Genomic DNA, 15068 nt, shown 5'->3' on the forward strand with positions numbered 1-15068 from the left:
AATGAAAATTCATTAGTCCTTGGTTATTAAGAAATTGTAAGATTCCCAAATATAGTTCAAGAGCGTAATGATCTATGATGATCTGTATATACGATTACATTACTAATAAGAACTAAAGAAAGGAAAATAAGACTTTGTCAGCAAATAACTACTTAAAAAGTCCATACTTCATATTTTAAATTAATGCTTGGCATTACTTTTAATAGTAATATGAACGGAAATAAATCTATTTAAATATTTTCTTAGTAGAAAAAAACGGAATTGTCTAATTAAATTTTAAAGTTTATAATTAATCAATTATACAAATTCCCGAATTACTAGTAGTTGTAATTATATTTATGTTGACTTTGTTACCTTAACAAATAAAATTAAAGAGTAGTTAAACTAGCTGTTGTGCATTAGAAGACTCTTTCTGTAGCAAAGGATTAGTTTCATCTGCTGTAGAGTCTATATTTGGATCTATTCTGCTTGCTATTCTAGTAGGACGGGGAGATGTACCTAAATATGTTGTGCTACTTGGAACCATTCTTCTAAGTTTGAAGTAAGGAACTTTTTCGTTTCCTCTCCCCCCTGCTAGTTGTACCAAGTACAAAGAATATGTAACCTGAATCGTATAATAAAAACATAATAAAATAAATAATAGAACACTAGTAACCCCTAAAAATATGTAGAAATACATCCACCAGGATTGGAGGTTTTTAGCTACCATAAAGGAGAAAAAGAGTATACCTATGATGTTTTTGATAATATCTACCCAAATTAAAACTAGAAAAGTTACAGTTGCCCAAAACCACGAGAAAATACCAGATATAAGACCAGTCATAAATAAACATCCATAAATGAATGAAGAGATATTTAGATAGTTAATTAAAATAACTTGGAATGTAGAAGCCATATTTGAATCTAAATTAGTGACCACCTCTTTTAATAGTAAAGCAAAGAAATTCCCAAAATACTTTTTTAGAACATCAAGTGAAATGTCATTTAGCATGTACAAACTAAAATTAATTCCAGCTAGATTCATAGTGGAATTAACTGCTGTGATCGTTAAAAAAGCTGAAGAGATAAAAGAAAGTTTATATTTACAGATGGAATGAATAAAGAAAGCTAATATTAAACTTACAAAACTTTACTATTAAATATAGAAACCCATAGGTTACTGCTATCATTATAACACTTGTCTTAAGGCTTAAGCAGCAGTAGGCAGTTCCCCAAATACCACACTTCCTACGATGTATCTTGCCTGTCCTGCCTGCACTTGGATCATCCACTATACGGCCTACTTGAGCTGTTGACACAATAGAAACCATCAATATTTAATAAATCTTATAAATATTTAGATTTACTTCTTCCCTGCATAACTGGATCTCCAAATAATAAACCTTCAAAAAAAAAAAAAAAACGCGCTTACTGAACGTAAAAAGTTGCCACGGGCGCCTATAGCAACTATAAAATCTTGCATATAGTACATTGTAAATAGGCACTTCCACGTAATCACCTCTAAAATGTAGTATCGATACTAGAATCCTAAATATTACAAGTGGGATTCAATCTATAAAGTATATAAAACAATAAGTATATTCATAAATACCATAGTATTGAAACCCAAATCCACTAATTAGAAATATCTAAACTTTCTAGCATATCAGAAGCTATTTGGTTGTAACATATCAGATGTGATATAGCAGTTGCAGCGCTTCTTTCCTGAATAGAATAGAAAGATGTCATATCTACATATCTATTTACTGGAGGTCCTTTCGGAGTAATATTGTTATTTTTAAAATCTATAATCATCTTTTTAGATTTCTCAGCTTCATCACGTAACTTCTTCCTCTCCAAAATCCTCTTCTTCTGTAAAAAATAATGTAATCTCGCCCTATATAGACCTTTATTAAACATAATTGCTTCTTTCCTTTCTTTTCTGGCCTTTTGACTAAATAGTACTGTAAATAAACTGGGGATACGTTTTTCCTTATTAGGTATTTCAAATTTAATTGGTTCACTATTTGTATAATCTGGAATTTCATCATCTTGAATATCACTAGATTTTTGATAGTCTTTTAAATCATTTACTTTTTTTTTTTGGGTTTCGAATTCTTCTCTCTCCATCCATTCTTCTGTAGCTATTGTTAGACCCTGTTTATAATAAAATTCTCTCTCAACTTCCTTTATCCATGACTTAACCAGCTGTTTATTCTTTAAATATCCACTATCAGTAAGGATATCTCTAGTTATTTTAAATTTTATAGCTTTATGAAATTTTTTTGGGTTAAGTAGTTGGAAATTAGTTATTTTATTCATAAGAATATTAGAATTAATCTTAATATTCAAGTCAGATTTTTTACAATTAGATTTAAAATTCTCTTTATAAGAATGAGATATAGGGATAATTGACGATAACTTCAGTCCTTTAGAAGGATAAATATATAGATAGTCGTATTTATAAATTGTGCAGTAATCCGACTTGTGGTAGATCTCCTTAGGGTTATCTTTATGTTTAGATATAGGACTAGATATATTATATCTAAATGAAATCTCTTCTATATTATCTAAATAATATATATAATTATAAGCTTCAGTAAATATAGAAGGTGTAACCTTTGGGAGCTGTTCCATACGATATGACATGTAACGATCAAAAGAAATGAGATCATTCATCTCTTGTAATGAGTCTTCATATATATCCATCCCCATATCAACTTCTTTTCTTCTGTTTGGAAACATCCTTTTCAGTATTAACTCTGCAAAATTTTTTGCAAGAGTACTTTCAATAGAGAGTTTATATTTAGCAGGTACTTTCATTGACATATAGTCAAGTATATTTCGGGCATGCAAGAGAGATAAATTACATAGATCAGTATACCTTAGAGATCTTAATGTATCCATAGCAATTTTATGAATTGAGTAATTTGTAGAAGATGTGTAGTCCAGATCTCCTGTGTCAATAATAGGAACCTCATAGCTACTTAACTGGAGTATTGATACCACTAAGTCATTTACCACAATATCTGTAACCTTCATAATATCTTTTGTGATATCAGTTTGTTCAATTAATTCAATTGGATTATTTGGATTAAAACATGATTCCCAAAACTGATTCCCCCTACATATACTTTCAATAGTATTTATATCTGGTATTCCTGGAAGTAAATTGGTATTAAGAGGGCTTAAGGGTTCTCCATTGCTTGGAATAGATAGTTGATCTTTCAGTTCTGACCATTTTACCTGAAATATATCACCAACTATTTTAATACAATCTATATTAAAGTATTTCGTTTTCGTAATTCCAAAAACTTGTTTACATACATCTTGATATATTATTGGAGATGGTAGCTTAATAAATGAGAACTTTGGACGTTCATATTCACTAGCTTCCATATACTTATTTAGTAATTCATCTCTCTTTTTATCTTTGAAGTATAATCCTATAATTGGGTTTTGTCTTCTTCTTTCATATAATTCCCTATATATTTCTTCTGAAACAACATCTGCCCATTGTCTTTCAATTAATGATAAATGTTTATTCTCTTCATTAACTTCACAAGTTACCTGTTGCCATCTGAGAGTATCACAGCATAGAGTAATTGCAACTGCAGTCATATGTATTTGTCCAGCTGATCTATCTCCAATGTAAACACCTAGAGTAGGTTTTGAAATTCGGTTAATGAAGATAAATTCTTTGACATATTTAACGCAATCCTGCTTAAAGTATTCTGACGCTACAAATTTTTCACTTAATTCACATACTTCATCAAAGCTGAATATATCCGGATATACTTCTTGCAAGCCAAGAGTCAATTCTAATGACAAGGTATCTAGATGCTCTCTTAACTTTAAATCACTAATATTTCTTGATTGAGGACAACTTTTCCAAAAACTAGTTGATTTACAAATATGAACAGCCCTTTTATAATCTGCTAGTACTGATTTTAGTAAGATTGGACAACGATCATTAAAATCTGGTGCATTCGCAACTGGAATAGCCACTTCACACATATCCCTAAATTCGAGTCCTTGTATTCTTGATAATTTTAGCAATTCCGTTGCTAGCATATCTATTTTTAATTTCTCATCTATGGGAATATCCACTTTACAGCTCATCCAACGACTTGTGCTTGAGCACATCTTACGAGCAATTTCTGTTGGGATACCAATTCTCACTCCCTTTGTTAAATGATATACTAGAGATGTTGAAGTATTTGTGAGATTTCTGTCAAGATTATTTCCTTTGGAGTTTAAGTATCCTATTTCTTTTACCCACTTTACACATTGGTAATTAAACGAAGAAGTTCTTGAATACTGCATCATATGAAAGAGAATTAAACCTACTAGACACGAGTCTTTAAACTGAACATCTGAAATTTTTAATTCATGAGCAGCTTCAGTTAATTGAACTGCAAAAATATCAATCCTTGATGAATCTTGTATGCTGATCTTCTTGTTATTCATTCCTAGTTGTTTGAGAATGCTACTTGAACTAACTGAGTCGCATGATGGTATTGGATGATTATCAGCAGGTTTCAATTGTTTAACTTCCTCATCCCAAATATCTCGCCATTTTGGAATAATTGAGTGGTTCATATCTATTAAAATATCTTTCCATAATATATAGGCAGTTTTAGAATTTATCATAAATTTGTTTATGTATCTAGCTACTCTGTAAATGTATTGAGCACCTTGAATTGTGCCTTGTGGTAGATATCCCCACTGGTAAATCAACTCAGCTAATCCCCCACTTTTAGGGTCAGATACATTAAATTCGAAGCCTAATAAGTTATATGACACTTTTTTAATGGACTTTTCAAGTAATTGCCAATCTAATTGTGGAGCTTCATATATAAGTGGTTCACTTAGTGGTGAATCTAATGAATCTTCTGGATAGTTTGCATAGTATTTCTTAACAAGCTTCTCATCCACAGACTTTGGTTGATAGGATTCAAGCAAATGATCATCTAGTTCAATAAAGCCTTTTGCTTTAGTAATAATCTTAAGTTTTTTTTTTAAATTGATTCGATCTTCCCTTTCTTTAAGTATTTTTAGATAAGCTTTATCTCCTATACCCTTTCTTGAAGAGGATGGAATTATTGGATCCACAAAATTACGTAGTATCGTATCTTTATAATACATGTAATTTGATATAAATCTGTTTTTAAATGTAATTTTTTTACCACCATTATGACTTTTAATATATAATACCTTAAGTTTCTCTTGAATTTCAGCACATATCTCACTACTTCTCCTTATTAATATCTCAATTTCTTTATTTCTAGAAGATTCCTTACATTTTTGATTACTTAACTTATATATAAATTCACATTGACTACTCTTTGCTTTATATATATAATTACTTTTATCAGGATAATCTCCACAATTTACTAAATCATAAAAAATAAGATTAGGACAATATTTTGAAAAAAATTTGTTCTTTACACCTAATAAAATAAATATTGTAGCTAATTTACAACTCGATTCAGGAGTTACTAGTTTACAATATTTATGACGAATGAAAAAAATCTCAATAGCTACATTTTTTAATGCATTTGAAAGATCTGCAGTTATCCCTTTATCTAGATCTTTGGGTAAACACTCAAAGTTCCATAATTGTATCTCGCTACAGACTGTGACAGCTAATTCAGGAGTCAACAATATAGAGGGCCAGTGTTCCAAATTCGATACTTGCATATATGCATATGGACATACACGCATCATATCCAAAATTGTATCTTTACGAATAATCAATTCTGATGGTAGGCAAAAATCTGAAATCTTCATACTTGGAACATTTAAGTACTTAAGGGAAGTAGAATAGAAGCTATTTGCTAAGTAAATAGCCAATTCGGGATAATATGAGTTCGAACAAAAAGAGTTAAAATGATGTGATAGACACATCTTTGTTATTAAATCACTCCTTATATTGAAATAAATTAATTGAGATTTTTCTTCATTTGTTGTCATATTTTTAGGTAAAATAGTATCCACCACTTGTAACTTTTCTAATTGTTCTCTACAATTTAAGAAGTTGTTAGCTGAACCAAATTTAACTATTTGTTCAGCCATGTCACAGTATTTATTAAAGTTCCAGAAGTCAATGTTATTATCAGACAGCACATTTTGAAATCTTATGGCAATCTTTTCTAATTGCATATTACGTATGACCCTTAATAATTCCAGCTTCGAAATACATTTGGGCCATATATATGGTTTAGAACATATTTTTACTTTTTTGTATTGAGTTATTTGATGCTTTCTAGGTTTTATTGTAGGAATCCATTCATGTATTTTATTAAGTGAATTCTGACATACATCCAAATAAGTTAATGTATTGTGGGGAAAAAGGAAAGCTGCATAATTACATAAGTCCTCAGCCTTAATTATTGAGTACTCTGGGATCAAGGATATTTCAGAGTGTAGACCAACTGCTAGGGTAGATATTAAAGGATTATATTCTTTACATATTGTAGATACCCTTGTATAATATAGACATATAGAAGCTGCTTTCTCTGGACTAATTTTAAGTTTAGAATCATTGTAATAAATATCTCCATATAAAAGTTCTTCAACACAAGCATTCAGGAAATAAGGATATTTTACATACTGTTTAACATCTTCTCTAGCAATTGGTATATAACTAATTGAATTTTTATGTATATTATTGGCAATAACACATATTTGTTCTTTACTTTTGGGATCTTCAAAATCCAAGTTCATTACAGAAGAGACCCCAATTAAGAGATCTGATGCCATGTATTGTGTATCTAAGTTGTTGATTTTGGGACAGATTACTTGAAATCCTATAGATCCATTACAAAGATCGATGGCATCATCAATACGTATTTTGTGTGTTGGAGATGCAATAACTGCCCTGACCGTAGATACGCAATAAGAATTGAATCGTTTTAAATATACCTCTTTCTCTGTAAACATACTCCAAAGCTTTCGAGCAACAGGGCAAAAATACTGATATTCCCACCTTTTCAAAGATTCTATATTTCGGCTTTGCTTAAAAAACTCTGAGGCCAGTAGTTCAACGACATAATGATCAGCACATGTTGTTTCAAAAGTTAATATCCGGCTACATGCCATGGATGCTTCAATCAAAGAAGATATAAATTTTCTACTTTTAAGATATTTAGCACAAATAGCTGGAAAGTATGCAGTTGACTCCTTAAGTTCCAAGTCAGTTGAAATTGCATATGCAACCTTACAGAATTCCGAAAATGGTGCCAAACTTTCAACTTTCTTGAATTGCAAGATAGCCGAAAATAGATTTTGCGCTATGCTAGTATATTCGGTTGAATATCCTAGACAAACTAAATTTCGATGAGAGGCACTACAGGCACTTTCTGCTACTTCTGCAGAAATCATACTACCAATATCCATTAATACCTTCATACATTCCCCCGTAAAATGTAGTGGATTTGAGGAAGACAACTTGTAAGCAGCTTTGCAAAAGATAGATTCTGAGAGACCTTGTATATGTTCATATTGATGCGACCCATAAAGTAAACTATTTGCGAGTAAGTCAACATGAAAGTTATCACTATTACATATCTTACGCCAAAAGTAACTATGAACACACATTTTTATTAGATTTGGACTATTATTAATCTGAGACTGTTCTGATTCTTTAAGAGTTTCGTAAAGTAAATCAAGGCGATTGTTTTGGATATCCATAAACTTTTCAACGCACTTATGGTTAAAATAGGGAAAATTTGGGACAATATTAAGAGTACTATATGCTTCTGGAACGATTTCATGGGCAACTAGGCAAAAGTGATTCCAGTTAAGTTTAGGGTATATTTCCTCCGCAAGGGCAGCATAGTAGAATTCGGATGCAACAAATTCTGTTACAAGTTTTGAAAATATTCCTTTATCGTAGCACTGTTTCCAACGTAATGAGCTTCCACAAATCTCAATAGCAATATTTAGGGGTATTTCTTCCCTCTGAAGCTTATTTCCAATTAATTCTCTCACACACTCTCTGTTAAAAAGTGCATTAGACACTTTACTAGCATATACTCCATAATTCGAGGATGTACTTGGGATATTATGTAGTATCCAGGAGAGACTATCATTTTCATCCATCTCCACATGACCATCAAGCCCTCCAAAACTATCTAATGTGGTTATAATTTGTCTTGCTATATTGCAAAAAGAACCATGAGGTAATTTATAAAAATCTTGTGACTTAATTTGGAATTCCTGAGCCAAAACTTCTACTTCAGAAATGAAATGTTGACCTTTACCTATATCCTCAAAATCGCAATATGAATACCAAAATGAAACTGCACTATTACACACAAAGATAGATTCAGAAGATTTTAGAGGCTGAACAATTACACCCACTTTTGTCTTTAGAACAAGGGGATAAGTTGACAACTTTCTCCAGCAAATAGCATTGAAGTAGTGACCCATTGTTAAGGGTGATATGTCTGAAGGAATTGTTCCCTTCGAAGCATCATGGGATTCTAATTGAATTTTCTCTGAAATGTGACATATATCTTTTATATTTGCATATTGATAAAAATTTGAGCTAAAATGTGTTAGTGGAAGCGTATGTACTGTTTTTAAGATGGTAGAAGAGAGGAGACTTCGCGTTTCAACTGTTGAAATTACTATTTTTGATGAGGATGGTGTTTCAATATTTATTAAAGATGGAGGTTCATCATAGCCCAATGAAGGGCAAGATTCCCATAGGGGATTATTTATACAGAGGTTGATAACCTGTTGAGGAGTTGGATTCCAATGTAATTTTGAATCGGATAATTTCAATGGAGTAGTCAGTTCAATCATGCATAAGGTATTGAAATAAGAACCAATATTAACCTTGTTATTCATCCGTACTGCAATTTCACAGAAGTCAACAGGTTTTACATTTTGGTAATCTTCGACTTCTTGGATACTCTGTGAAAATGACTCTTCACTATTCTTTACTTGAGTATATATTGCAGAAACAAACAATTGTAGCTCTTCAGGGAGTGATTGAATGAAATCTGAGTGTTCTGAGAAACAAATTTCAGACCATACATTTGTAGCTGAACAGATAGAAATAATCTCACTTAAGTCTAATAGTATATCCTCTCCAGATTTACCTGGAAAGTGCAATTTTAGTAGTAAATTTACACAGAAATTATTATAAGAATACAGGGGTTCCTTGCTTAATCGAGCTGCAACTTCACAGAAATATTCTAGTGGTAAATTTGGAGATATATCCTTATCTTCTCCAATTATCATTACTGCATAATGAATATCACTATTAATCAAATCTATCAGAGACAAATCGTCATCTGAAGTACACAGGTGTTTCCAATCTTCAAGCTCCTTACAAATAAAAATAATATGATGTAGAATTTGTTCAGGGGATTCAGAAAGTCCATTTTCATTAATCCAAATATCATCAGGACCTTTTTTTATCTCTAAAAGAGCCTTTACACAATGTGTATTAAAATGGTTCAAATCTCCTCCTAAGATCTTCCAAATAGCATCTGTTAAGTGCTTCTTTTCTATATTTACATAGCCAAGTGATTGAAACTGTCCCAAAATATATAACAGCATATTCTCAGCACGATTATTTACACTTGTATAATTGCAGTTTACTAACCAAAAGTAAAAGGAAAAGCCCAGTAAAATAAGTACAGATGACTTCATTAGTTGCAAAGTGTATTTACTAAAAACTTTTTTAATACCTATAATCAAATCTTATCCAAAATAAAGTGCCATTAAGATTACAAATTAATATCTTGTATAGTTTCTAAAACTTATCATGTATAAGAAATCTTAACAGAAGAGGATCAGATTATCATTTCACACCGGTACTAAGATTTAGCGCTACATGGCCTTCCCCACAAAAAGCATGTACCCCCTCGTGATATTTTCATCATTGCACTGTGTTGCTTCTAGAATAAGAGGGCACTAGATTTCTTGGAAATGCAAGACTTTTCTGTGTGCAAATTACTCCTACTGTTCAGCACAATACACATATTGTCTTTATATCTAAAATATTGGGTACAATATGTGCTAAAGATTTAGAATTTCATTAGCTCCAATAACTATAATGTTAATAACTTAATTGTGAATTTAAAACCATTAAAAGTATAACAATTAATCCTTTTTAAGTGAACTAAATATATATTTGTGATGTAAATAAGGAATTTTCTATAATATAAATTATGAGGTGCCAAAGGTACCAGAACCTTATTTATATACTATACTATATTTGTCGTAGATACATACAATATAATAGGTACCTATGGATGTCATGAAATCCTTTATCTTTTTATTATTTTAAATTAGGATTTCTACTCTTTTTTTCTAATAAGGTTATCTTGGTTAACTTCTTTTCCCTCCGGTGCAAAAACTCCTCCAGCCCAGAAGGATAAAGATTCACCCTGAGATGGGATTTTTGCTTCAAATCCCTTCTCCATAGTTGGTATCATTACTGATCCACCTGATCCCATAGGTGTGAAGCGGGGAACTCCACCACCTATAGGAGCAAGTCCATAGTGTCCGAAATTACTAGCAGGTACAAAAAACTTTTGAGCAAGGAGATTGGCCCAATCGTACCTGTGTGGTGGAATAGAATGTTTATCTATTAGTGCCATAGGATGAGCTAAAGATTTGTATTCCCTAGGATTTAATTCTTTAACAGCTTTCTTACCATGTTCTCTAAGCATAAATAGTTCAGGTCTTTTACTTATAATTCCAGATCTGAAGTGTACATCCTTGTAGTCTTCAACTTGCGATGCTCCATAATCTTCATCATATACAGTGAAGAAATGTTGACATATCATTGTAGCTTTTTCATAATTTTCTGCAGAAACTGTTTGAGAAAAAATTTTTGCTTCGCGTCTAGTTGTAGCTCTTTCAAGTACAGTAGCATACTCATCAGATATGGTCTGCAAAGCAGACCCCAAAATACGAGGACATTCAAAGGAAAACATTGAAGTCTTATGACCTTCAAGGACTTGACCAGATTCTGTTACCTCTCTAAGATTTTTAATTTCCTCAGAAACAGTACAGAAATCTACAAATGCAATATCTAAGTAACCCAAATCCTGAGCAGAATTATATAATCCTCCAGCAATAGGATCTATTGTTTGAATATAAAGTGTAGAGAAGTCTAATATTCCAGCACATGTTCCTTGCCAGAATCTGGAATCTTGACAAACTACTTGTCCAAATTCCTTCATAATTCCTATAGCGGCTAAAGCATTAATGCACTCTCTATTAAAGTATCGAGTATCAATTTCATTAATTAACACATCTGCAATTGGACAGAACTGAGCTAACTTGAGAAGTCCTACAGTCATTACTTTGTTAAGATCAGTATTTTGAACTATTCCGGCATATAGCTGAGCTGCTAAAGCATCAACTGGAGCATCTATATAATTGCCACACATAACCCAGAAATTGGAATTACTACAAATACTTTCAGCATATCTCGCTGCTACAGAAAGTGTTCTAAGACCATATATACAATCACTATTGAAAAAGCTACTAAATTGCATACTTTTGTTTTCATTACTTGGCATAAAACTTTTAATTTCATATCTGCGAATATTTCTAACTACACCACACAAATGACGATATGTAATAGATGTTAATCGAAACCTTTGAGCTCCCAATAAAAGATCAAAAGCTATTTCATCAACCTCTTTATTTGGTGGATCACCACAATACTCATAAAATGGAGAAGTTATACAAATCCTACCAACTGATCGAGACTTAATAGTTGCTTTTTTAAGCTTCCCTCGTATCATTACATTGCTAGTAAACATTAGACGAATATTTCTAGCACATTCCACATTATGAAAACGCCTTTCAATTTTTGATAAAGCCATAGCTAAAGCACAAAAAGATTCAAATGTAATGATCTTTGATCCTCCCGATAAGATATACGCAAGATGTTTATCATGATCAATTAGTTTCACAGCACTTCTAAATAACAAATTCGCTGCTTGTTGAATTTTCTCTACAACTACAAGTGGTTCATCGGATTCAACTTTTTTCATGAATAGAGGCTGTAGATTTTTGCAGACTTGATTTAATGAGGCAGCCCTTTCTAATGCTGACCTTGTAGCAGTTTTTATTACATATGAATAAATCTGGTTATCCTTTATTATAAGTTCATCAGATTTACTAGACTTTAAATTCGATATATTATTGATGTTTTGGGGTATAATTAGTGCTGCATACGACAAACCAACTGAAGCAGCTTCCCAACGAAGAGTACTCCTACATAACTTTGCTGCTAATGTATTAGATAAAATGGAGAATTGGCCACTGAAATCTCCAGTTTGTTGGTCTATTTCAGGTAAATAACGAATTGAATCTACACAACTTGAGAAAAAGTCCTCATTTCTTATTCCTAGTAGATTTTTTGCAGAATGGCAAAATTGTTTAAATTTAAGTCGAGTCAAACTATTTTCATGAGCTGCACTTAAAAGTTCCAAAGCTAAAGCATCTATTTCCTCATTATTTGAGCCACAATTAAGCCCAAGATCTAGAATATCATTTGTGGGTCTAGAAATAATGGAGGACATTTTGCTCGTAGTGTATGAATCTATAATATCAATTCCCATTACCAAAATAGTATCTCGCCAAATTTCATAGGCTGTCTTTGGCATAATATATCTTTTATTCTTCAAAATTGCTAACATTCTAATATATTGAGGATTTCTTAGAGATCCTACATCTACTGTGTTTAATGAATAACCCAAAGATGCCATTGCCTGATACTCCTCACTTTCTGGCAAAGGCAAATCAATAGACCAACCCAGACGACGTCGTGAAGTTGTTTCTAGTGCATATTTAAAATCCACATATAGATCATATATTGACTCACCCAATACTTTCTCTTCTACTTTCTTATCTTTTTTACCATTAACATTTAGAAAACCTTTCACTTTCCAAAACCAATTTGATTCATCATAGAAGTGCATCTTGCTACATATATTCTTAGCTCTATCGTAGTGTAATCTAAGCAATTCTTTTCTTGAATAAAATTTAGTAGGTTGTCCCCAGAGTTGATTATTCATAGAATCTAAATACCTAATGTCATTTTCTATAAATGGCATGAGTAACAAAGGACATTGAGTTTTATACTTGGATTTGGTTTTCACCTTATGTTCATGATCTTTATATATAATATTGAGACTCGGTAATAATTCCCCAACTAAACGACACATATCTTTAACCATTACATTTGTGATACCATGTTTCCTTAACATAATGAAGAAATCAAAGGCTATATTAGTTGTTATATGGGACAATGTAGTGCCCTGACATTTTGTATTATAAACCCAGGTTGATTTACAAATCTCATCAGTCTTCAAGGATGATATATCTAATCTTCGGAACTCCTCCAAATCCATCAACTTATTTAAACCATTACGACAGCTAGATAAATAATCACTTTTACTGGGTTGATTAATGCTTTTAACAGCTACAAAACAAAAGTAAACAATGTTCAATGCAGATCGAGCTGAATTTGATATTGCTAAATAAGTCCGAGTCATAAGAGAAATTGCTAAATTATCTGCTGCATCATCATTGCCATTACATGTCATGAATTGTGGCAAACTCTTACATAATTTTAAAATAGCTACTTCCTGAATTTTTGTAGCTTTCTTACCTAACAGTGTAGATGATCCTTTAGATTTACAATTCCGCATAAAATTAGCAGGAGAATTATCAATAATATCTATTACAAAAGTACAAATATGCTGCCAAGTAACATAATCAGATAATTCTGGAATATCAATTTGAGTTAAAAATACTCTCTCTGCAAGCTGATCCACATCTTCTCTATGAATATTGCAACTTCTTGAAATTGCATGACCTGATTTCCCTATTCCAACTTCTCCCATATAAGCTGGGACTCCAGGAATAATAGTATTTTTTGTGTTTATATCACCATAATTCCATCCTTTCTGTGTATTTATGTAATCTTCAGTTAGCAAATCTGGATTTACTTTGGAGTTTGGTAAATCTAATTTTGTCACAGGCATCTGTGATTCGAATAACACAGCTCCACGGCTAAGTATAACTTGTGCTATCAATAATGCCGATACGCCTCTTATAAACTTTATGCTATATATATTAATCATTTCCAGTTATATACCATCTATATTTCTCCTCCTGGTATAGTTATTTTTTCAAAAAACAAAAAAAATCTACAATCCATGTATTGCCAGAGGAAGCCCGCTACTAATAATAAAATCCTATTTTTAGATCTACATTGATATAGGTAAAGTCAGTATTGCTCTATTAAAAGTCTCTTTCAATTGAAATATATAAATAGTATTATACCTTATTGCTTATATGTCAAGCTCTATAATACAAAATATTTTATTTAGTATTTAATAATTACAATTAATGGACCAATATCTCCTAGTAAAGTTGTACATCTCTATTTACTTTGTTTTTATTATTGTATTGTATTACTAGGTCCATTATAATATTGCAAATATCCTTTAAATCAACTGGGACTTAGCAAATTAAGTTCATGTGTATCTTCATGAAAATTCAGGTGGTTTAAAATTAGATATACAATTATTCCTCTATATATGAAACTGTCTATATTAAAAATTGATCGTTTTAACTACTACTAATCTGTTATCTTTCCTTATACTGCAATAGTCATCAGATGTGCTGCAATAGTCATCAGATGTGCTGCAATATATAGCGCCCACTTATATCTTTGTTAATATTTGAGCTATAGCTCGTTTGATATATAACCTGATAATTATGCGGTTAACACTATGTTGTAACTAAAGGATACAGTAATGGCTTGCAGTTGTGTCTCTCTCATTTTCTCTTAATTTTGCTAAACTATTTCAAACTATCTATTAGAAATTAAATACTGAGGTAATATGAGATTTATTTTAAGTATCCTGGTTCTTGCCTACATGGTTGTCAGCAATGCTGTAGTTGTAAGTGACTCAGCTTCAACATATACAGAAAGCCCTCACTCAACAACTTCTTATTCAACAACTTCTTATTCAACAACTTCTTATTCAACAACTTCTTATTCAACAGCTCCTTGTTCAACAGCTCCTTATTCAACA

At 31.6% G+C, this 15068-nt stretch overlaps 4 protein-coding genes across 4 annotated transcripts in view; 1 reads left to right on the forward strand and 3 right to left on the reverse strand.

Moving 5' to 3' along the window:
* Nucleotides 1-379: 379 nt before the first annotated feature.
* On the reverse strand, nucleotides 380-1310 carry cand_036140 (uncharacterized protein; the record flags this gene model as incomplete). The annotated part of the gene is made up of 3 exons (XM_067213840.1): nucleotides 380-604; nucleotides 779-1056; nucleotides 1124-1310. 3 exons carry the CDS (start codon nucleotides 1308-1310, stop codon nucleotides 380-382), a joined length of 690 nt encoding a protein of 229 aa, XP_067069928.1.
* A 304-nt stretch (nucleotides 1311-1614) lies between these two features.
* On the reverse strand, nucleotides 1615-9648 carry cand_036150 (uncharacterized protein; the record flags this gene model as incomplete). The annotated part of the gene is made up of 1 exon (XM_067213841.1): nucleotides 1615-9648. One exon carries the CDS (start codon nucleotides 9646-9648, stop codon nucleotides 1615-1617), a length of 8034 nt encoding a protein of 2677 aa, XP_067069929.1.
* A 650-nt stretch (nucleotides 9649-10298) lies between these two features.
* cand_036160 (uncharacterized protein) lies at nucleotides 10299-14108 on the reverse strand (the record flags this gene model as incomplete). Its single annotated transcript, XM_067213842.1, has 1 exon — nucleotides 10299-14108. One exon carries the CDS (start codon nucleotides 14106-14108, stop codon nucleotides 10299-10301), a length of 3810 nt encoding a protein of 1269 aa, XP_067069930.1.
* Nucleotides 14109-14909: 801 nt separating this feature from the next.
* Nucleotides 14910-15068, forward strand: part of cand_036170 (nucleoside diphosphate kinase family protein) — a gene marked incomplete at both ends in the record, with an annotated part of 847 nt that continues 688 nt past the window's right edge. Inside the window, one exon of the mRNA XM_067213843.1 lies at nucleotides 14910-15045. Coding sequence (XP_067069931.1) covers nucleotides 14910-15045 — 136 coding nt within the window. The remainder of the gene's footprint in view (nucleotides 15046-15068) is intronic.

This window comes from Cryptosporidium andersoni (genome assembly GCF_001865355.1).
Source record: "Cryptosporidium andersoni isolate 30847 chromosome Unknown contig_62, whole genome shotgun sequence".
NCBI classification, from domain to species: domain Eukaryota; phylum Apicomplexa; class Conoidasida; order Eucoccidiorida; family Cryptosporidiidae; genus Cryptosporidium; species Cryptosporidium andersoni.